Source organism: Callithrix jacchus, chromosome 5 (assembly GCF_049354715.1).
Source record: "Callithrix jacchus isolate 240 chromosome 5, calJac240_pri, whole genome shotgun sequence".
In the NCBI taxonomy this organism is placed as follows: Eukaryota; Metazoa; Chordata; class Mammalia; order Primates; family Cebidae; genus Callithrix; species Callithrix jacchus.
The window spans coordinates 116,277,253-116,300,003 of NC_133506.1; the positions used below are offsets into that span (position 1 = coordinate 116,277,253).

At 51.5% G+C, this 22,751-nt stretch overlaps 1 protein-coding gene, 1 long non-coding RNA gene and 1 pseudogene across 7 annotated transcripts in view; 2 read left to right on the forward strand and 1 right to left on the reverse strand.

Annotated features, from left to right (window-relative positions):
* ITGA3 (integrin subunit alpha 3) overlaps window positions 1–1,989 on the reverse strand; it is a 33,026-nt gene extending 31,037 nt beyond the window's left edge. For 4 of the 6 annotated variants that reach the window (XM_002748439.6, XM_008997388.6, XM_035301277.3 and 1 more), the window contains exon 1: window positions 1,439–1,989. In XM_002748439.6, coding sequence (XP_002748485.1) covers window positions 1,439–1,644 — 206 coding nt within the window. In that variant the 5' untranslated portion in view covers window positions 1,645–1,989. Of the gene's footprint in view, window positions 1–478; window positions 654–1,438 lie in introns of all 6 variants that reach the window. The other 2 variants (XM_035301276.3, XM_078374207.1) reach the window with 1 other exon arrangement.
* A 337-nt stretch (window positions 1,990–2,326) lies between these two features.
* LOC144582671 (uncharacterized) lies at window positions 2,327–8,381 on the forward strand. Its single transcript, XR_013535870.1, has 4 exons — window positions 2,327–2,461; window positions 4,556–4,690; window positions 5,814–6,760; window positions 7,059–8,381. It is a non-coding gene; the product is annotated as an uncharacterized LOC144582671 (long non-coding RNA).
* A 12,011-nt stretch (window positions 8,382–20,392) lies between these two features.
* On the forward strand, window positions 20,393–21,371 carry LOC100387115 (PDZ and LIM domain protein 1 pseudogene; annotated as a pseudogene).
* Window positions 21,372–22,751: the final 1,380 nt, after the last annotated feature.

The window sequence follows — 22,751 nt, forward strand, 5'->3', positions numbered from 1 at the left end:
AGAAAAGGAAAGAAAGAAAGTCTGAAAATCTTTTTCTAGGTTAGGGCTGAAAGAGTGCTGATAAACTTGTGCTAATGGTGACTCAGGATCTCCAAAAGATAGAGGGTTGGCTAAGGCCAGGTGGCAGCTTCTGGGGCCAGCTGGGAAAGGTGTGGTAGCTCTAGCCTCCACAAGAGCGAGACAAAGTTGAGGTCAAGTCCCGGTAGGTAGGCTGGGCCAGGAGGGCAGAACCAAGGCCAGGGCAGAGTTTGGACTTTGGACATTCTAAACTTCCTCAAGCTCTGCAGGCCCTAGCCAGAGCAGGAAGAGATTTCAGTGTACCCTAAATGTGATCACATCTTCTTGTTCAGTGGGGTCAGAGGCCAGGTGGGATCAGAGACCAGGTGGGGGCAGATGCCTGGAAGATCGCCCAGCCCAAAGAGGTGGATGGGACCTGTCTAACCTGTCCTAACCCCGGTCCCTCTATGGGCAGCCTCACCTCCCCCAACCGCAGACCTCAGCCCGCTCTGAGGCCATGGCGGAGAGATCTCTGAAGCCTGGACATGCTCCTGGGCATGAGTGAGTCTGCTGGAGTGAGGAGGACCCAGGCAGCTGGGTGCAACCTCCTCCTCCTTCCTCCCTGTGCACAGCTCTTCCCCTCCTCCTTGCAGCTGCTGGGGAAGGAGAACAGAAGAAAGAGAAAAACAGTTTCCCTCTTCAAACCAAAACAAACACACTCAGGGTTGAAGATCCAATATGAATCTGTGGAATGCAGGGAAGATGTCTGGGGGGAGAGTGCCACTGCTTGGGGGTGGGCAAGAGGAGACGCAGCCAGAGTTGGGACAACTCCTCCTCTCTCTTCCACTGCCCCTATCCTCAAGGCGTAGAGCGTCTGGACAGCTCCAAACGCCAAGACTCACCCATCACCTCACCCTCCATCGGCCAAGCCAGCGATTGAGAAGGCCATCCAGACTGGCTCTGCAGAGGGTGTGGCTGGCGTGGCCGCAGACACATTTAAGCACACAGCGAGGTGCTTAAATGCATATGCTCATTTTCCCCCCAAGCGTAGGGGAAGGGGGGTCTGCTGGGTGTTTATCTGGCAGTTTACCCCAGCTCCCAGTCCTGCAGAGAAGAGGCTAGCGCAGGGTACTCAGTTCACAGAGTGGGAGAGGACTCAGTCACCGGGACCCCACTTCCGCTCGCAGGAGAGATCTAAAGGGCGGAGGGGTGGGGTCTAGACAGGTTCTGGCCCCGTCAGCACTTGCCAATGATTACTGCCCGACCCCACGCCCAATCCTCCACTTCCCGCCAAGCCACAGCAGCCTGAGGGCCGCCTGGGTACTCGCCCCCTTAACCCTGGTTCTCAAGGGCCAGCCGCCCGGGGCTCCGACTCGGCTCTGAACCCGCACCCCTCGCACGCACACTCTCGCTCCCACCCTACCCCGCCAGCTTCACTTACAGGTAGCGCTGCTGCCGCTCAGTCTGCCGATGGAGGGCGACCGAGTAGCCGAAGAGGCTGCCCGGGTTCTCGGCCTCCTTCACTACCAGGAATCGGGTATCCAGGTTGAAGGCGGAGACGACGCGGCCGCCGGCGGCCACCATCAAGGCGAGCACGCAGAGCATCAGGCGTGGGGCGCGAGGCGCGCGGCTGGGGCGGGGGCCCATGGCTAGGAGCAGGCGCGGGGTCCGGGCTAGAGCGCGTGAGGGCGCGGCGCTGGGCGTGAGGACCTGTTCACCTGCTCCCCGCGCCGCCGGAGGACGCTGGAACCCGCCGGCCACTGCGCTCCGTAGTGCCGATCGGTTTCGTACCCCCAGCCCCAGCCAGTTTCACAGCTGCCCAGGGTCTGCGCTCTCGGATGCCCTCCTAAGTAAGGTCCGTGGGTCTATCTTCCCGCCTCCCCAGAGTCCGGGTCACCGCCGCCCCTGACCCGGGCAACCGGCCCCCAGCTGGTCCCGGCCGCGCCCCCTTGGCCCCAGTGTCGCCTCTGATCCCGGCTCCGCGGCGGATCTGGCAAGCTCACCGGTCGACCGCAAGGAGGACAGGAGGGAGGGGTCCCTCAGCGCGCGCCCCGCCTCCCCACGCCCAGTCCCGCACCTCCCCACCTTGCGCGCACCGCCCGGGCTGCGCTTTCCTTCCGGGGAAAGAGAAAAAGGTCCCGGCTGGCCACCGCCTCTTAAAGGGGCAGCACCGCCCCTCCCTCCTCATCCTGCCTATCCCAGCCCCGCCTTCTCCCCCAAACACCTGTCGGCAGCCCCCAAAGACTTGGATTTCCCCTCCCCGCCCCTCGCTTCTCCGGGAAAGCACAGCCTCGGGAGCAAGATGGATCGGACGGGCGGGGCCGGGGGTGGGATTTGTCGCTTTGCTGCGGCGGCTGCTGCTGCTGGAAAGGCCAGCGCGGCTGGAGAGACCTGGCGTTGGCACATCTGGAAACTGCGGTCCGCGCGGCTGGCTGGAATGCTGGACTCACTTGGCGGCAGCGCTGTGAGCCCCCAAGAGGTGGCTGGCGTTCTCTGGGCGTTCTTCGTCTCACCCAGGCCCCTCGCTGTCTTTGTCGAGATTTAGTTCTCCTGCCCACTCACCCTGATCCGAGCTGAGATTGGCGCCTCAGCAAAGCCAGACCATATTTAGCAGTGGTCACAACCAAATGTTGCTCATTGTAATTAGCAAAAAGCATTTTCCCCCGCTAAGGGCTGCACCTTAATCCCAGCACTTTGGGAGGCCAAGGCAGGCGGCATCTGACGTCAGGAGTTTGAGATCAGCCAGGCCAACATGACCAAAACCCGTCTCTACTAAAAATACGAAAAGACTGTCAATGTGGCAAAGAGTTCCTTCTTCCTAGAACGCACTGTGTAGCCAGGGAGCTGGGCCTAGACTGTACCCATTTCTCATCCACTCCTGCCTTCAGGGCCCAGCCCAGCAGAATCCCAAAGGCTCCCTCTTCCCACCCAGGTTCGAACAGTGTTTGGAGACTGGGCTTGGGGGAGGTCAGTCCCCACCAGGTGTTTTTGTGGCTAGCGCCAGTTGGCGGTAGGTGGGCGGGGCCTAAAGATCTCCGCCAAGGAATCAAATTGAAAGGGAACTTCAAGAGGTTACTACGGATTTTGGGGGGTCTAACTCACATTTCTCTTATTGAAGCTCAAAGACCTATTTCCCCTGAGCATTTTTTTCTCCATCTATTCTTAAAATCATAAGAAAAAAACACCATGTGGGCCAGGCTCGGTGGCTCACGCCTGTAATCCCAGCACTTTGGGAGGCCGAGGTGGGCGGATCACGAGGTCAAGAGATCGAGACCATCCTGGCCAACAAGGTGAAACCCTGTCTCTATTAAAAATACAAAAAAATTAGCTACTCGGGAGGCTGAGGCAGAAGAATCACTTGAACCCAGGAGGCGGAGGCTGCAGTGAACCGAGATTGTGCCACTGCACTCCAGCCTGGCTACAGAGCAAGACTCGGTCTCAAAAAAAGAAAAAAACACCATGTATTAGGCATATATGCAGCAGGAACTATGCTAAATGCTTCACAAATGTTAAATCCTCACAACAATCTTTGGAGTGTTATCTCTGTTTTAAAATAAGACAAGTGAGCTCTGGGAGGTTAGGCAATTTGGCAGAGGTCACATAACTAGGATTTTCATCCTGTGTTATCTGACCCTGGAGCCCTTAACTACTTCTGCTAATAATTAACATTTGTACACTACTTCTGGCACCTTTAAGTTTGGTGGGGTCTGAAGCTTGTGCAATTTGGGGCTCTCTTTAAGAATAAAATTTTTATGTACCCGTAAGAATTATGAGTACAGGGCCGGGCGCAGTGGCTCACGCCTGTAATCCCAGCACTTTGGGAGGCCAAGGCAGGCGGCATCTGACGTCAGGAGTTTGAGATCAGCCAGGCCAACATGACGAAACTTTGTCTCTACTAAAATACAAAAATCAGCTGGGTGTGGTGGCACATGCCTGTAGTCCCAGCCACCTGGGAGCCTGAGGCAGGAGAATCACTTGAACTTGGGAGGCAGAGGTTGCAGTGAACCGAGACCGCGCCACTGCACTCCAGCCTGGGCAACAGAGAGAGATTCCGTCTCACACACACAGAAAAGAATTATGAGTACAAAATTAGATTCAGAGCCTAGGAAAGGGTCCCAGCCTAGCTTTACAGTTTACGACTCATTTCGCAGGAAAGCTCATTTTACCCTCCCAGCCTCCCTGTGAGGTGAGGATTGTCATCTTCATTTGACTTAGGAGAAAGCAGAGCCTCAGGAGGTTACCTGCATGTCCAAGATCTGAAGCTTATGGGAGGCAGAGCCAGGACTGGAAGCCTCTGACCACAGCTGTGTCTTTAAGAGACAAACTCCAGGCAGATGGTGGTCAGACAGCTAGACATGCCTAAACAAATCAGCTGCGATAACAGCTTTCTCTGTGGGAAATACCCACCTAGAAACATAGACAGAGAAACAAGGCCATGGGAATAAATAAAGTTTGGGGAGAAGACACTTGTCTGTGACAGCCCTTAGAACAGGATTTGTTCTTGACCTGTGACTTCCAGAACCACCCACCCTCTCTCATGGTCTGCCTTGTGGCCCAGAACCTCCAGGGATTAGAAGACGTATGGTGTCAAGGAACAGGAAGCTGACCTGGATGGAAGTTGAACAGTGATCTTTGCTCTCTGGCTGGCTCCTGAGTCCTCCACCATGTTCCTGGATAAGGGGAGCCAGCCAGGGCAAGAAGGCAGGGGCTTAGGGTGGACACTCGGTGTGGGTGAGGATCCTGCCTGGAACAGAGTTCTGCAATGACAGATCGGCCCCATGCCAGGCCTTATCTCTTCGGACATCCCAAACAGGAATTACCAGCATGTCCGATCCTGGGACTGGGAGCCGGAAAGGGATGAGGGATGGCTTTTCCACTCCAGGGGAGTGTCCAGAGGGAATGTGGAGCAGAGCAGGGGTGACTGGTAGGGGGAGGGCCTGAGCTAAAGAATGTGGGGGAGTGTCAGACCAGTCTGGGGAGATGGAGACTAGAAGGATCTCAGCTGGGGAGATGGAGAAAGAAATCTCCAGGTCCTTTAGTTTCAGTGGCACCGCCATCTGTAGCATCATCTCATCCCTCAACTGATTTTATCATGTCAACTCTTTGTCAACCTTCCCCATGGAGAAAAGACCCACCTAGAAACAGAGAAACAAGGCCCCAGGAATAATACGCATAATGGGGAGTCTAAGTCCATTCTATGATGTTCGCTGACAGCTTTTAAACCTCACCCTTCCATCTTCCCTGTGCCCCACACCTGGACAAGTTGATAAGAAAGCCTGGATGCACCCTTTTTTGGTGTTTGAGGGGGGAATAGTCACAAGCCCCTTCCCGAGGGAACCCTCACTCCTTAACCACAATAAAAACTCAGGCCAGCTGGGGGCTCACGGCCTGTAATCCCAGCACTTTGGGAGGCCGAGGTGGGTGGATCACCTGAGGTCGGGACTTTGAGACCAGCCTGACCAACATGGAGAAACCTCATCTCTACTAAAAAAAAAAAAAAAATACATAATTAGCTGGGCATGGTGGCGCATGCCTCTGATCCCAGCTACTTGGGAGGCTGAGGCAGGAGAATCGCTTGAACCCGGGAGTCGGAGGTTGTGGTGAGCCGAGATGGCACCATTGCACTTCAGCCTGGGCAACAAGAGCTAAATTCTGTCTCAAAAAACAAACAAACAAACAAAAACCCCAGCCAGTCTCCTTCCTGGCTTTCCCAAGGCATTTGGGACCTCCTTGAAAGGCCAACCCTGCTCCCCGTGGACACCTCCATTATATAAATAATAAACCATACTCTCTTGGTGTTTGGGTGGTGTCATCAGTCTTAACATTCAAACCAAACCTTGGATAGGGTCCATCTGCCTCTGCAGGCGATCATAGCCTGCAAATGGTGGGTTCTGCTGGAGGGTCAAGGAAGCTTCATGGAGGAGGAGTATCTGGACAACAGGGAAAGAAAGGAGCGGGAGAAGAAAGGCAGACAAATTGGGTCCTGGTTCAGGTGAAGTTTTCCCAGCTGGAACAATGACAATGTCAATATTCTATAAAGGTGACCTGTTTATTTAGCCCTAGCTGTGTTCCCATGAGTCTTCCTCTACCTGCCCTCTTCCCAGCCCTCATCTCACCCTCCTAGAGCTTCAGAGCACACCGGTTGACACACTCACCTCTCAGGGGCAGATCAGCGCGGAGGGTGATGCACACGGGCAGTTACTGGAAAGGTAACAAGGAACTGCAATGATGTGCCCCTCAGTTGAGTGCAAACTCTCTTCTGCCTCCTCACCTTGGGCAAGTTACCTTCCTGTTCCAGGCCTCAGTTTCCCCATGTGTGAAATGAAAGGGCTGGAGAGAAATCCCTCACTACTCCCAAATCTGCCTTCATTGTGTCCCAAGCCTTCTAATGTCTGTTCAACAAAGTGTACCAAATCTCAGCTATTGGACCGAGACTCAGGCCTCTGTCTCAAACTTGAAAATGCAAATTACTGAAGAGGAGGGGAGGGAGGTAGGAGTGCTGAAGCCTGAATGGGCTTATCAGATTTCCTTCTCCTGTGGCCCAGATGCAGGTCTCGTCCAGGTGATTCCTCTGGCTCAGAATCTGTCAGGCTCAAGCAATCATTGACAGCCTACTGTGTACCAGCCCTGGGCTGAGTCCCACCCCGGGGGGTGTCTTAGAGGAGACCAGGGTGTGGCCTCAGGTTCTGGACACTCTCAAATTTAAACAGGCTAAACCCACTTTGCATTGTATTTTACTGGTGGTATTTGCGGGACAAAGAGAGCTGTCAGAGGCCCAGCACTTTGGGAGGCCTCGGCGGATCACCTGAGGTCAGGAGTTCGAGACCAGCCTGGCCCTGCCTCTACTACACACACACACAGACACACACACACACACACACACACACACACAGAGTTAGCCTGGCGTGGTGGCAGTTGCCTGTAGTCCCAGCTACTTGGTAGGCTGAGGCAGGAGAATTGCTTGAACCTGGGAGGCAAAGGTTGCAATGAGCGGAGATCGTGCCACTGCACTCCAGCCTGGGCGACAAGAACAAAATTCTGTCTCAAGAAAAAAAGGGGAGGCTGTCAGAACATTCTGGCTGCCACATGAAGCTGAATTTGCTGGGAGAGACTGGTTTGGGGTAGAAGGCAGCTGCTGTAATAATTTGACCAAGGGGTGGGCTGAGCAGGGGAAGGGGCTGAGGTAGAGAGAGGGAGTGAGTAAGAAAGGCCCAGGGCACTGATTTGACGGGAACTTCAGGGACAGGTGTGGGGTGAGAGGGATGCTGGGAGTGGAGGAGGGAAAGCACAGAGGCTTTCTGGGGATGCGTAGGCAATGACCCCCATGGGGGCGTGGTATGTAGGCCCCAAACATCGGGGACTTCCCTGCCTGCCAGCCCTCTCTGTTCCTCTCTTCCTCTCTTACTGCTCAAGGCCTGGCCCTGCTGCACTGCCCTGCCCTGGCTCCCAGAGTCCCCTTCTCTCCTGGCTGTGAGATTAGGACTGCTGTGCCTGCAGCTTTCTCAACCTCAAGTCAAAGTGACCCTTTGGAGGCCAGGAGGCCACATGGCTGAGTCAGGGCTGAGTCACCATCCCCCAGGGGCCTTGCCATTTCCTGTGGAGAAGCCTTTTTACTGGCAGGGTTCTGTGCTCAGGTGGGAAATCTGGGGAGGTTGGGGGTGGGGCTTTATCTACTTTCACCCACCAATTCCCTAGACACTCCACTGGGGGTAGAGGGTTCCTACATGTATGCTGATCAAAATGTGTCTGTGCACATGGGCCCTTATGCATTCACAGGTGTTTGCCTACGCAACTGCGTGTCCGAATGTTTCATGTATATTGAATATAGAAAGGGAATGAATATTTATTGAGCACATACTATGTGCTCAGCCTTTTATGTATGTTACTTTCTAATAACCTAGGAAGTATAGATGCCTCCCAGGCTATGGTTGAAAATCCTGACATGCCCAAGGTGTAAGAGGTATGAATACCTCCCCAGTGTGGCTGGTAACACCCCCAGAGTTCTCTCACTCCACAATGATGGGCTTTCTCCAGAGCGGGCTCCTCAGGGGCGGGAGTGAGAAGTGTGTGTGTCTGTATTTATCCTTCCACCAGTGGCTGTGATTGGAAACAGGGTCAGTAAGGCCCTTGGGAGTAGCTGGGTGAACGGACGACAGTAGTGTCCACCTTGCACATGGCGCATACTTCTGGTTGGGTCAATCCATGTGGCTGGCCAATCCAGACCTGCCCTATTAGGGGCCATCGTCCTTAGGGCTCATCAACGTTGAGTTTTGTTGCCCTCTTCATAATGCAATACTAATGGACGTAGGAATGTATCTCCCATACACTAGATGAAGTGTGGTTATTTGCTCAGGTAGAAATGAAGACTAACATACCAAAGTGGGAAATCCTCTCCATTGTGTCTTACTGATATTTGGGTAAAAATTATCGACTTTTTTTTCTTTGAGATGGAATGTTACTCTGTCACCCAGGTTGGAGTACAGTGGCACAATCTTGGCTCACTGCAAACTCTGCCGCCCAGATTCAGGCAATTGTCCTGTGTCAGCCTCCTGAGTAGCTGGGATTACAGGCATGTGCCATCACACCCGACTGCTTTTTGCATTTTTAGTGGAGATGGGGTTTCACCATGTTGGCCAGGCTTGTCTGGAACTCCCTCCTCAGCCTCCCAAAGTGCTGGGATTACAGGCGTGAACCACTATGCCTGGCCCATCTTACTAGTTTTTAATAACTCAGACCACAGGGTGATAACTCCCAAATCAGCACCCTCCCAAGTTCTGGCCCCGTGGGTCCAGTTGCTGAATCCAAGTTTCTGATTGGAAGTTCCTCAAGCACCATCACTTGGGGCACCCCAAAGTGACACACAGCTGTTCAATTCCCGGGTCTGCTCTGCTCTGGGGCTCATCCCCGCTAGAAGCTTGAATGTCTGCTCCTCCTTGTTGTCACCCAGCTCAGCCAATCACTGTGTCCCCCGATTCTGCCTCCTTGCTGTCTTGCCAGTGTCTGCTCTTCTGTCTCTTCTCCCTGGATGACTGCCAGTGCTTCCTGCTGCCCTCCCTGCCTCTACTCTCCATACCACCTGCATGGCGGCCATGTAGAGCAGGGTCCCTACAAATCTACCCTAGTCTCTTTCCTAGTTGGTATGACTGATGGTTCCCTGCTGTCCTCAGGATAGGACACTATCCCTGAGACAGCCCTAAGACGGCTCATCTTTCCATCCCCCACTGCCCCTTGCCTCTTCTAATTGCTCACCCAGGCCACAGAGCACCTTGCAGTTCCTCGATGGAGTTGACCTTCCTCTTGCCTCCAGCATTTTTCTGTTCCTCTACCCCCAGTCATCTGGGCTACCCTCTATTCTTCCAGAAGGTAGCAACCTTGAAGTCACATCCTCTGAGTGGAGTCACCTGTCTGCCCTCCCCTGCAGTAGGGATCCTGCCCTTGGGTTTATCGTGACCCTTTTCCACCTCCCGCATCTGCCTTCAGCTCCCTCCATCTCAGTGGAGCCTCCTTCGCTCCTCAGGTGCCAGGCTCTTCTGATGGGCAAATCCTATGGTCGTCTTTGGCCCCTTGCCCTCTGACCTCTCTAGGGTGGCAGCAGCGACCTGCTGCCCTCTCCATCTGTACTTTATTTAAACTCGTCTCTCTCCTCTCCTTCCTAGAATTCTCTCCCCCTTGCAGGACTCCTCAGCCCACTCTAGGCCTCTGTTTGTGTCTTCATCTCTTTTCTCTCCCAGCCGACCCCTTGTGCGTTAACATTCTCCTCCATGAAAGGCTGGGCACGGTGGCTCATGCCAGTAATCCCAGCACTTGGGAGGCCAAGGCAGGCAGATAGATCATGAGGTCAGGAGTTTGAGACCAGCCTGGCCAAGACGGTGAAACCCCATCTCTACTAAAAATACAAAAAATTAGCCAGGGATGGTAGTGCGCACCTGTAATCCCAGCTACTTGGGAGGCTGAGGCAGGAGAATCGCTTGAACCTGGGAGGTGGAGGTTACAGTGAGCCAAGATCATGCCACTGCACTCCATCCAGGGTGACAAAGTGAGACTCCATCTCAAAAAAAAAAAAAAAAATTCGACCGGGGCGGTGGCTCACACCTGTAATCCCAGCACTTTGGGAGGCCAAGACGGGTGGATCATGAGGTCAAGAGATCAAGACCATCCTGGTCAACATGGTGAAACCCCGTCTCTACTAAAAATACAAAAAATTAGCTGGGCATGGTGGCGCGTGCCTGTAATCCCAGCTACTCAAGAGGCTGAGGCAAGAGAATTGCCTGAACCCAGGAGGCGGAGGTTGCGGTGAGCCGAGATCGCACCATTATACTCCAGCCTGGGTAACAAGAGTGAAACTCCGTCTCAAAAAAAAAAAAAATTCTCCTCCATGCTGATGACACCTGCCAGGCTCCAGCCTCGATGTGTAATTCTTGTCAACACCTCCAGCCAGCTGCTACAGGCTCCTTGGACTCCGTGTATCCAGAAGGACTTAGCATCTTCCGTCTTCCCCCACAAGGGACTCCTCCTGTAACAGCCTCTGTCTGGGTGCCTGGTCCCCACCCCCCACAGGATTCCACAAACACACCTGCATGGCAGATGCACCTGACAGCAATAACTTAAGAAGAATCTGCATTCAGAATTTGGAGCGAAGGCATCTGGGGATGGCCAACTCAGAGGCTCATGCCTTATCTATGAGGAACATCTCTCATGGAATTCGAGCCATGGAGGGGATGGGGGATTGAGGCCTTTTGGGTTAAAGGTAGGTTGCCATGTAGAGGTTGCTGGGGCAGGAGACTAAGTGAAAATGCTCTATAAACGGCATGTGTTTTTCAAGTGGTTGCGGTTTTCCTGTCTGGCCCACTGCCACTGGACTGTCTCAGCGTGAAAGTTCCCCATAAATCCTATATCTCATTCCCTGACTCTGGGTCTCTTCTTCGGCTTCTTGAACCTGGTGCCATTGCCGCCAAAGTCAGTAGAGGTCCGGCACACCAGCACCAAGCCAGTCCATGCCACCATCCTTTGCTCATGCCAGTGCCTCTGGTTGGAATGCCCTTTACCCACTTGTTCAGTTGGAAAATACCCACTTGTTCTTCAGAATCTTTCATGCGCCTCTACTTTCTCAGGAAAGCCTTTGCCCACCCACAGTCCCTCTTGAGTTGTCCAGGACTTGCTCTGGCTTCTTGCTCGGGCTTGTGGCATGATGACAGACCGATGGGACTGCGGCCTCGGACTGGTCCCTCCACCTGCTTCCTCATCTATACATTGGACATAAAGATACACATTTACGAGTTTGTTGAAACAGAACTGGGGACCAGAAGTCAGCCACTTGCTCCTAAGTCATGGTGGTTAAGCTCAGTGTTGGCAGCTGCATTTCCCAGCCCCCATGGCAGCTTCATCATCACATGGAAGGTCTTCAGCCACGGTGTGTACAGCTGAGATAAATCACCACGTTCTCTGTGGCACTGAAACAGGAGCCCAGTGCAGGAGAATAAAAGGTCAGCCCTGTCTCTTTAATGTCCATTGGCTCAGCCAGGCACGGTGGCTCATGCCTGTAATCCCAGCACTTCGGGAGGCCGAGGTGGGCAGATCACCTGAGGTCAGGAGTTTGAGATCAACCTGGCCAAAATGGCGAAAAATCGTCTCTACTAAAAATACAAAAATTACCTGGGCATGGTGGCACATGCCTGTAATTCCAGCTACCCAGGAGGTTGAGGTGGGAAAATCGCTGGATCGCTGGAACCTGGGAGGCAGAGGCTACAGTGAGCTGAGATTATGCCACTGCACTCCAGCCTGGGTGACAGAGCAAGACTCCATCTCACCAAAAAAAAAAAAATAATATATATATATATATATATATATGTACACACACACACACACACACACACACACACACACACCCCTCCCTTGGCTCCTGTCCCCTCCCCGACCCTAGGATCCTGTTAGGACAAACATCTTGGCTCAGTGGGTTGAAAAGGAAAGTCAGAATTCTGAGGCATGAATGGCTGTGCCCACTGACTCACTTCCTCCTCCCTGCCTGCTCTGGACTGACCGAGGCCCTGAGTAAGTCAGGCCCTGAAACCTCGCAGCTCTCACCCCTCATCGCAGCTCCCGCAAGCCCCTCACTGCTGACCTCACCCCTGTGGGACCAGTTACTGCTGGTTTGAAACCTGCCTGCAAGTGTCAGGCAAGCTACGGAATTAGCTTCCCTAGGGCAGACTGAGGGGAGACACATGCCCTGTTCTTGGGACCCCAAGTCTGATGTCCGGGCAAGGCGCCCTTAGGGAGTTTGATCTAGGAGGCAGCAAACGTTCCCCATCCTCACAGTGGCTCTCTCCTTTCCTGCCAGGTTCACAGACATGCTCACTATTAGGCGGCCCTCCTATGGGTTTGGGCCTCTTGCCTCCCGAAAGCTCCTGTTTAAATACAGGAGCCCTACCTGGCAGAGTACCCCTGGCTGCTCCCTGGCAGGGAGGGGCAGGATGTGATGGCATTGCCCACAGAGACTATGGCTCCAGGATACAAATGAGTCAGGCAATTATGAAGGTGGTCAGGGGTCAGGAAGGCCAGAGCACGAGGAAGAGCTGGGATAAGGAATGATTTAGTGGGGGCAAGTGGGGTGGGCAGGGGTTCCAGCTGGGCCTGTGGCACCTGCTTCTCTGGATAACTGTTAGCAGGATGGGGGCAATCATGAAGGAGCTTTCATGTCCTCAGAAAACAATCCCCCAGGGCCTTGGCCTTCTCCCTGTGGAGGACCCCTTCCCCACCTTGTCATACACGTCAGGGACCCCTCTGAGTGGAGGAGTTAGATGGGGCTTGGGGGATGTCAGGGCCACATCTTCAATGGCAGAACCGCCCTGGGCAGCGTCTCTGGCAGGTGTGGCCCAGAGGCAGAGTGAGAGCCCAGCTCACTGCACGACAAAGAGAACGGAGGGGAGCCAGATGCAACAGGAGCAGGGCAGCGGGGCAGAAACCACGGCTCAGCCACATGAGGGACATAGAAATGTGCTCAGGGAAACACTGCTGTCTGCCCGAGTTTAGCCTTCAGCTTGCTGGCCTTGGAACTGAAGGAGAGCTGATGGATTCACATGACAGAATGAGCCGACAGCCTTTGTGGGTCCAAAGCTCCCTCTGATCGGGAGTCAAGGAGATCCATCTGGGGGCTAATGTGGGGGTGAAAATGGTAAGAGGCAAAGGGCTGTGGAGATATACATAGGCTTGAGGGACGTTTAGGGGATGGGCTGAGCAGGAGCTGGTGGCAGCTGGGATATAGGGGACATGGGAAGAAGGTAGCAACAAGGACAGCCAGTAAGTCAACAGCACCTCTAGTGCCTGCTAGGTGGAGCTGGCAATTTGCCAAAGCCCGTAGGGTAGGGTTGGAGCTAGACAAGGGACCAGAGCCCAGAGGGACCACAAGGTGGTCCACCCCAAACCCATAAACAGAGGACAATTCTTAGAGGCCTTTCCCTGGGGCCTTGGCTTTCATGTTGACTGTGCCAGCCTGGCTTTGTGTGGTCAGGCTGAGCCCACAGAAAGCTCACCCAAGATAACCCTCCTAATCCCCAATTCCTTTTCTTTCTTTTTTTTTTTTTTTTGACAGACACTGTGTCCCCTAGGCTGGAGTGCAGTGGTGCAATCTTGGCTCCCTGCAACCTCCACCTCCTGGGTTCAAGTGATTCTCCTGCTTTGGCCTCCTGAGTAGCTGGGATTATAGGTGCCCACCACCACAACTGGTTAATTTTTGTATTTTTTTAGTAGAGACGGGGTTTAACCATATTGGCCAGACTGGTCTCAAACTGCTGACCTCAACCTCCCAAAGTGCTGGGATAACAGGCGTAAGCCACCGCACCTGGCCCTAATCCCCAGTTTCTATAGGCCTCTCACCACCTGCACCCTGGGCTCTAGCTCCTCAGCTCTGCTCTCCCTTCCAACCCTCTTTTCACTCTAGCTTCTTGGTGACACTGGCTGCAGCTCCATGGGTCTCTACTTCATTCAATCCCTGAGAGCCCCTCCCTCCTCTCTGCACCTGCAGATGCCCTGAGAAGGCTTCATGGCACTGCACACCCACCGTCCCTGCCAGTGTGCAATCGTGGCCTGCATCCTGGCCCCACCCCGGGCTGTGGGGTGCCCCCCAACAACGCACGTTGAGGTGACCTCTAATTGGCCTCTGGTCATCTCTGAGCCTCAGGTTTTTTTTGGTTTTTTTTTTTTTTTTTGCAAAGAGGTAAAAATAGCCACGCCCAACTCTCAGGGCTGAGGAGAGGGTTAACTGAGCCATCCGTGGGAAGCACCTGGCATTGGGCCCAGCACACAGTGCCCTTCCCTTCCTTTCCCTTAAAGTCAATCGTCACCTGGCTCCAGGAGGCCATCTTATTCTCTGATCTGACCCCACTCAAAACCCAACCCTGGATAGCTTGCGGAACCAAGCCCAAAGCCCAGCTCCCCAGCCCGGAGTTTGAGGTCCTTTGCAAATCACCCTGCTCACCTTCGGCCCTTGTCCTCCACTCTCCACACAGCCCCAGCCTGTGAGGCAGGTCTTCATGCCCCAAACACCTGCTTGCTGCTTTCTCCCGGCCTTCGCTTGGCTGGCTCTGTGCCTACCACATTCTAGCTTCTTCTCGCTTGCTGACAGCTCCCCTCCTTCAAGGCCAACTGAAATTCACCATCTTCCAGGCTTCCCAAGTCTTGACAGATGCTTTCCAGTGCAGCATAGCTCTGTGTCTCCCTCTGATAGAGCATGCACCACATTGGGTCACCTATTAGCTTGGGTGAAGTTGCTTCAGCTCTCTGTGCCTCAGTTTCTCTACCTGTAAAATGGAGTTAATCATTACACCCCAATCATAGAACCCGTGTGGAGAGTAAATGAAGACTCACATAGTGCCCATCACATAGTAAAATAAATAGAAAATAAATGTTATTTTCTACTGGGATGATGGCGGCCATGGTGGCAGGGGATGGCAGTGGCTGTCTCTCTGCCAAGAGCCCAGACCTCTAGGAAAACCAGCTCAGACCCTCTTTCTCCATCCTGCCAATGGCTGCTACGACAGTGCTCTGCCTGGACAGAGATTATGGTGTGGTCAAGTTGAACCTCCTCTGGTCCATTGAAACATTTGCAATGTCCACATAGGTCCCCTCAGATCCCATCGCTGGGGGCATGGGTGTTTCTATGGACACCCAGGAGCTAACAGAGGCATCAGTACCTGAGGAAGGTGTCCTTATCACAGAGGACCCCAAAAAAGGCTCTACCCAGGGCTCAGACTGAGACTGCAACACAGGGATGGGGACTATGGGGGAGGGGGCATCCTGGAAGACTGGGGGAAATGGGGAGAGGTAGGCAGAGAAAAAGGGATAGGCGGGTTTCTTTGTTGTTTGTTTGTTTGTTTATTGCGATGGAGTCTCGCTCTGTCCCCAGGCTGGAGTGCAGTGGCACAATCTCGGCTCACCGCAACCTCCGCCTCCCGGGTTCAAGCAATTCTCCTGCCTCGGTCTCCCAAGTAGCTGGGACTGCAGGCACCCACCACCACGCCCAGCTAATTTTTGTATTTTTTTAGTAGAGACGTGATTTCTCCATGTTGGTTGGGATGGTCTCGATCTCTTGACATCGTGATCTGCCTGCCTCGGCCTCCCAAAGTGCTGGGACTACAGGTGTGAGCCACTGGGCCCGGCTGGGATAGTTGTTTTTCTTGGGAATGTCACTGTGCTGCCCCTTCATGTATATTATACTTGATTCTTTATGACAAGCCTGTGAGATCAGTCACGTTTTCCCCTTTTCCAGAAGAGGAAACAAAGGACCAGACTGGCAAAGTGACATGCCCAAGGTCACCCACAGTGTGAGGAGCAGAACTTTCCCCGAGATCTCCTGGGTTCCGAGAGTGGGCCCAGCAAAGAGACAACGGAGGCCGAGGATGTGGGAGAATTCCAGCCCAGGCCAGCTGCCCACTCAGCCAGGGAGGGACACTGTGGGAGTGGCGGAAACAGCCACCAGAAACCAGGGGCACGCAGCAAACAACGCTGCCAGGAAATGAACTGACCCGGGCCCTTCCGCCTGGCCCGCCCTGCGCCCCTGGCTGCCTGCCGCCTCTCATTCCCAATGCTCCCTCCAAGGGAACGGAGAAAGCTAGGCTGAGGCCCCAGGGATGGCCCTGCATGGGGCCTTCAGGAACCAGGAACCAGAGTTGCCCAGGAGCAACTCTGCCAGGCCTAACCCCGCCTCCCTGGAGGAGGGAGACAGGCTAGGGTCCCAGGGGTCTTGTCCTGTTTGCCTCCGTCTGAGCTCAGATTGGAGCCTGAATCAGAGGAGATACTCGAGTGATGTATTGCATGGGGGCACCAGCACGGTGTCAAAACTGCCTGGTAGAAGGGGCAGAGACCTGGATCCTGATTCAGCCTCTGTCCCTACCTTGTGACCCTGGAGGAGTTGCAGAAACCTCCCCACCCACCACGTCGGGTCATTGTAGAATGGATACCACTACTCGGGTCCCCTCCAACTCTGACAATGCAGTTCTATTCATTCTTTCACTCACTCACTCGTTATTTCAGTGGAATACAGGGTGAAGCTCAGTAAACAGACTTTAGTACAAATAAAGTGGACAGACTTGCAGTGGTAAGCAAAGACTGATAGGACGGTAGTGACTCATTAAAAGCAGGGACTCTCAAGTCAGATGGTCTGGGTTCAAGTTCCTCCCCCATCACTTGCCAATTGCATAACCACAAGCAAGTAACCTGACCACCTTGGGTACCGATTTCCTCATCTGTAAAATGGGTATAAAGGAGAATATTCCTCATAGGGTCACTGCAAGAATTAAATAAGATAACACAAATAATATTCTTAGAAAAATCTCAGGTGCATGTTGAGCACTCAATAAATGTTGGCTATTATTAAATGAACTGACCTGGAGCCCTTCCGCCCGGCCCACCCTGTGCCCCTGGCTGCCTGCTGCCTCTCATTTCCAATGCTCCCTCCAAGGGAATGGAGAAAGCTAGGCTGAGGCCCCAGGGATGGCCCTGCATGGGGAGGAACCGGGATGAAGGAATTTCAGCAGGCAAAGATGTGTGCATGAGGTGGGGGTGACCGCCAGAACAGCACACACTAAGGCACGGAGACAGGAAAACCCAGTACAAGTCTAGAGAACAGTACGAGGCCAGTCCAGAGAAACTGGGAAAAGGCACGTTGGGAGCAGACGGTGAGATGCCTTGTGCCAGACTAAGAAGCTTGGACCTCATCAACATTTTCCAGTTAGCGTTTCCTGGAGCACCAGAGTCCCATAAGATCCTGTTGGATGTTTTGTAAAGATACAAGGAGGGTATCAACAAGCAAGAGAATGAGGTGGATCACAACCTCAGGCCACATACAAAAGTTAACTCAAAATGGATCAAAGCCCCAAATAAAAGTGCTCAATCTATAAAATTCTTTTGTTTTTTTTTTTTGAGACGGAGTCTTGCTCTGTTGCCCAGTCTGGAGTGTGGTGGCACCATCTCAGCTAACCACAACCTCCTCCCGGTTTCATGCAATTCTCTTGCCTCAGCCTCCTATGTAGCTGGGATTACAGGCACACACCACCATACCCAGCTCGTTTGTGTATTTTTAGTAGGGGTTTCCCCAAGTTGGCCAGGCTGGTCTTGAACTACTGACCTCAAGTGATCCGCCCACTTCAGCCTCCCAAAGTGCTGAGATTTCAGGCATGAGCCACCATGCCAGGCCCTAAACCTATAAAATTCTTAAAAAAAAAAAATTGGAGTAAATCTTTGTGATTTTGGATTTGGTAATGGCTTCTTAGCTATAATAGAGGCAAAAGTACAAGAAACAAAGGAAAAAGATAGATAAACTGAACTCTATCAAAATAGATACCCAGAGATGGAGTAAAATATTTGTAAGATGAATATCTGATCAGGGATTTGTATCTAGCATATATAAAGAACTCCTATAACTCAGTAATAGAAAGATGACCCAATTTAAAAATGGGCAAAGGATCTGAATAGACCAATCTTTCTCCAGAGAAAATACAGAAATTGCCAATAGGCACATTAAAAAAATGTTCAACACCATTAGTCATCAGGGAAATGCAAAACAAAACTATAATAAGATACAACCTCATACTTGCAAGGATGGCTAGAACCAAAAAGTTAGATAAAGGGTGTTAGCAATGGCCAGGTGTGGTGACTCCTGCCTGTAATCCCAGCAATTAGTGAGGCTGAGGTGGGCAGATCACCTGAGGCCAGGAGTTCAAGACCAGCCTGGCTAACATGGCAAAACCCTGTCTTGACTGAAAATACAAAAATTAGCCAGGTGTGGTGGCGCTTGCCCATAGTCCCGGCTACTCAGAAGGTTGCATTCCAGCCTGGGTGACAGAGCAACACTCCATCTCAAAAAAAAAAAAGAAAAAAAAAGTGTTAGTGAAGATGTGGAGAAATTGGAACCCTCGTAGAATGGCGCAATTCCTTCAGAACATAGTCTGGCATTTCCTCAAATAGAGTGATCATCTGACCCAGCAATTTCACTCATAGGATATACACAAGAAAAATGAAAACGTGTCTACACTAAAACCAGTACATGCGGGCTGGGTGCGGTGGCTCATGCCTGTAATCCCAGCACTTTGGGAGGCCTAGACAGGTGGATTACCTGAGATCAGGAGTTCGAAACCAGCCTGACCAACACAGTCAGAGCCCTGTCTCTACTAAAAATATAAAAATTAACTGAATGTGGTGGCACACACCTGTAATTCCAGTTACTCAGGAGGCTGACAGGAGACACTGGAACCTGGAACCCAGGAGGCAGTGGTTACCGTGAGCTGAGATTGTGCCGCTGCACTCCAGCCTGGGTGACAGAGTGAGACTGCATGTCATAAAACAACGACAGAAATCCTGTACGTGAATGAATACAGCACATTGTTTATAATAGCCCCCAAGAGAAAACAACCTAAGTACCTATCAACTGAAGGACGGAGAAGCAGCATGTGGCACAGCACATTGACACACGCTACAGTATGAATGAATCTTGAAAACATGATGCTGAGTTTGAGAAGCCAGGTCCAAAAGGCCACATATAGTATGACTTCATTTATGTAAACTCTTCAGAACAGGCAAATACAGAGACAAGAAAGCAGCTTAGTAGTTGCCTAGGGTTGACAGCAGGGAAAAGAGGGTGTTGATTCTGGGTGACAGCTAAAGTGCGTAGGGTTTCTTTTCAGGGTAATGAAAATGTTCTAAAATTGATTGTAATGATAGTTGCACATATCTGTGAATATTCTAAAAACTATCAAGTTGTGCACTTTATTTTTTTTTTCGAGACAGGTTCTCACTCTGTCACCCAGGCTGGAGTGCAATGGTGTGATCATAGCTCCATGTGTGTGATCGCAGCCTCCAACTCCCAGGCTCAAGCAATCCTCCTGCCTCCTGAGTAGCTGGGACTACAGTTCTGTGCCACCAAACTCGCTCTAGGAAATCAGAGAGGACAGAAACAAATGGAAAAACATTCCAGGTTATGGATAGGAAAAATCAATATCATAAAAATGGCCATACTGACAAAAGTACTTTATAGGTTTAATCCTATTCCCATCAAACTACCATTGACATTCTTCACAGAATTAGAAAAAAGGATTTTAAAATTCATATGGAACCAAAAAAGAGCTTATAGAGCCAAGACAATCCTAAGCAAAAAAGAACAAAGCTGGAGGTATCATGCTACCCTACATCAAACTATACTACAAGGCTACAGTAACCAAAACAGCATGGTAATGGTACAAAAACAGACACATAGAACAATGGAACAGAATAGAGAACTCAGAAATAAGACCACACATTTACAACCATCTGACCTTCAACAAACCTGACAAAAACAACCAATGAGGAAGTGTTCTCTATTTAAGAAATGGTGCTGGGAGAACTGGCTAGCCACATGCAGAAAATTAAAACTGGACCCCTTCCTTACACCTTATACAAAAATAACTCAAAAGGTTTTTCTTTTCTTTTCCTTCTTTTTTTTTTCTTCTTGAGATGGAGTCTTGCTCTGTCACCCAGGCTGGAGTACAGTAGCAAGATCTTGGCTCACTGTAATCTCCGCCTCCTGGGTTCAAACGGTTCTCCTGCGTCAGCCTCTTCTGTAGCTGGGATTACAGGTGCCCACCACCACACCCCGTTAATTTTTGTATTTTTAGTAGAGACAGGGTTTCACCACGTTGGCCAGGCTGGCCTCGAACTCCTAACCTCAAGTGATCCACCTGCCTCAGCCTCCCAAAGTGCTGAGATTACAGGCATGAGCCACTTCGCCCAACCACTTGGGTTAAAGACTTAAATGTAAAACCCAAAACTATAAAAACCCTAGAGGGGCTCCTTTTTCCGACAGCTGCCAGGGGAGCTCATGCCACATCCTGCCCGTCTGTCCCCGAGAGTCATCGCCAGCCACAGCCATGCCATGACCACCCAGCAGATCGTCCTCTAGGGCCTGGGCCCATGGGGCTTCCACCTCGTGGGCGGCAAGCCCTTTGAACGGCCTCTTGCCGTTTCCTGGGTCACTCCTGGAAGCAAGGTGGCTCTAGCTAATTTCTGTATCAGAAATGTAATCACAGCCATTGATTTGGAAAATACCAGCAATATGACGCGCTTGGAAGCTCAGAACAGAATCAAAGGCTGCACAGACGACATGACTGTCATTTAGCCAGATCCAAACATAAAGTCTGGTCTTCTCTGGTGACGGGGGACAGGAAGTGCATCCATGCAAAATGAATTTAGCCTCTGAACCCCGGAGGTCCTGCACACAGGAAGCGCCCACAACCCAAGTGCTATGCCCTTTACCGCCTCGCCCACCTCCAACACTACCTCCAAGGGCATCACAAACCAGTACAACAACCCAGCTGGCCTCTACTCTTCCGAAAGTATCTCCAACTTCAACAAGGCCCTGGAGTCAAAGACTGTTGCTGCCAGCGAGGTGGAGGTGAACAGCCAGACCCTTAGACCATGCCCAGCCTCCAAGCAGCTTTGTCATCGACAAAGAATCTGAAGTTTACAAGATGCTTCAGGAGAAACGGCAGTTGAATGAGCCTCTGAAACAGTCCACGTCTTCCTTGGTTTTGCAGGAAATCCTGGAATCTGAGTAAAAAGGGGATCCCAAGAAGCGTCAGGATTCGGAAAGGTTAGAGCTCCTGTCACTAAAGTGGCTGGGTCGATTGGAAATGCCTACGTGTGACAGATGTGGGCGATGGGATTGTTGTGTGTTTGTGAAGCTGCGGGACCGGTACTGCTACCCCGAGTGTTACGTATGCACGGACTGTGGCACTGAGCTGAAACAGAAGGGCCATTTCTTTGTGGAGGATCAAATCTACCCTGAGAAGCATGCCTGGGAGCAAGTCACACCACCCCAGGACTAGGAAGTGGTCACCGTGTTCCCCAAGTGACCCAGCAGATCGGACCACTGTTCCCCAGCAGGCCTCTGCTGCAGCTTTTTCTCTCGGCGTTCTGTCCCTCTCCTCTATGGAAGGTTCTCTGCTTACTTTGGTTTTCCCCCTGCTCGTGAAATGCGGAGTCCCCTGCCTTGGTTAATTGACTCACATCGGCTGTGTGATGTCGGCTTTTACAATGAAAGGAAAGCTGTTTCGTTCAGTGTCCTCTTGCCAGCAACACCATGTCCCCTCCTCCCCTCTGTTCTTCTCTGTTGCATTTGGACATAAGCCAAATTTGAACCCAATCAATATGTGTCTGACATTGATTTTGTTTTTACTCAATAAACTTATAGACTCAAAAAAAAAAAAATCCCTAGGAGAAAATCTAGACAGTGCCATTTAGGACACAAACATGGGTGAAGATTTCATGACAAAAACATCAAAAGCAATTGCAGCAAAAGCAAATATTGGCAAATGGGAATTGAACTTAAGAGCTTCTGCACAGCAAAAGAAACTATCATCAGACCGAACCGACAACCTACAGAATGGGAGAAAAGTTTTGCAATCTGTCCAACAGAGAGAGGTCTAACATCCAGAGTCTGCAAGGAACTTAAACAAATTTACAGGAAAAAAACAAACAACCTCATTAAAAAGCGGACAAAGCATACAAACAGACACTTCTCAAAAGAAGTCATTTATGCAGCCAACAAACAAAAAAAGCCCGACACCACTGATCATTAGAGAAATGCAAAACAAGACCACAGTGAGATACTATCTCATGCTAGGCAGAATGGCAATTAATAAAACGTCGAGAAACAACAGATGCTGGTGAGGCCGCAGAGAGATATGAACTTTTACACTGTGGGTGGGAATGTAAATTAGTTCAACCATTGTGGAAGATAGTGGGGCGATTCCTCGAAGACCTAGAACCAGAAATATCATTTGACCCAGTAATCCCATTACTGGGTATATACCCAAAGGAATACAAATCATTCTATTATAAAGATACATGCACACGTATGTTCACCGCAGCACTATTCACAATAGCAAATACATGGAATCAACCCAAATGCCCATCGATGATGGAATGGATAAAGAAAATGTGGTACATATACACCACAGAATATTATGCAGCCATGAAAAGGAATGAGATCATGTCCTTTGCAGGGACACGGATGGAGCTGGAAGCCATTATTCTCAGCAAACTAACACTGGAACAGGAAACCAAACACTGCATGTTCTCACTCATAAGTGGGAGCTGAACGACGAGAACACACGGACACAAGAAGGAAGACGACACATACTGGGGCTTGACAGGGGAGGGAGAGCATGAGGAAAGGTAACTAATGCATGCTGGGCTTAATACTTAGGTGATGGGTTGATAGGTGCAGCAAA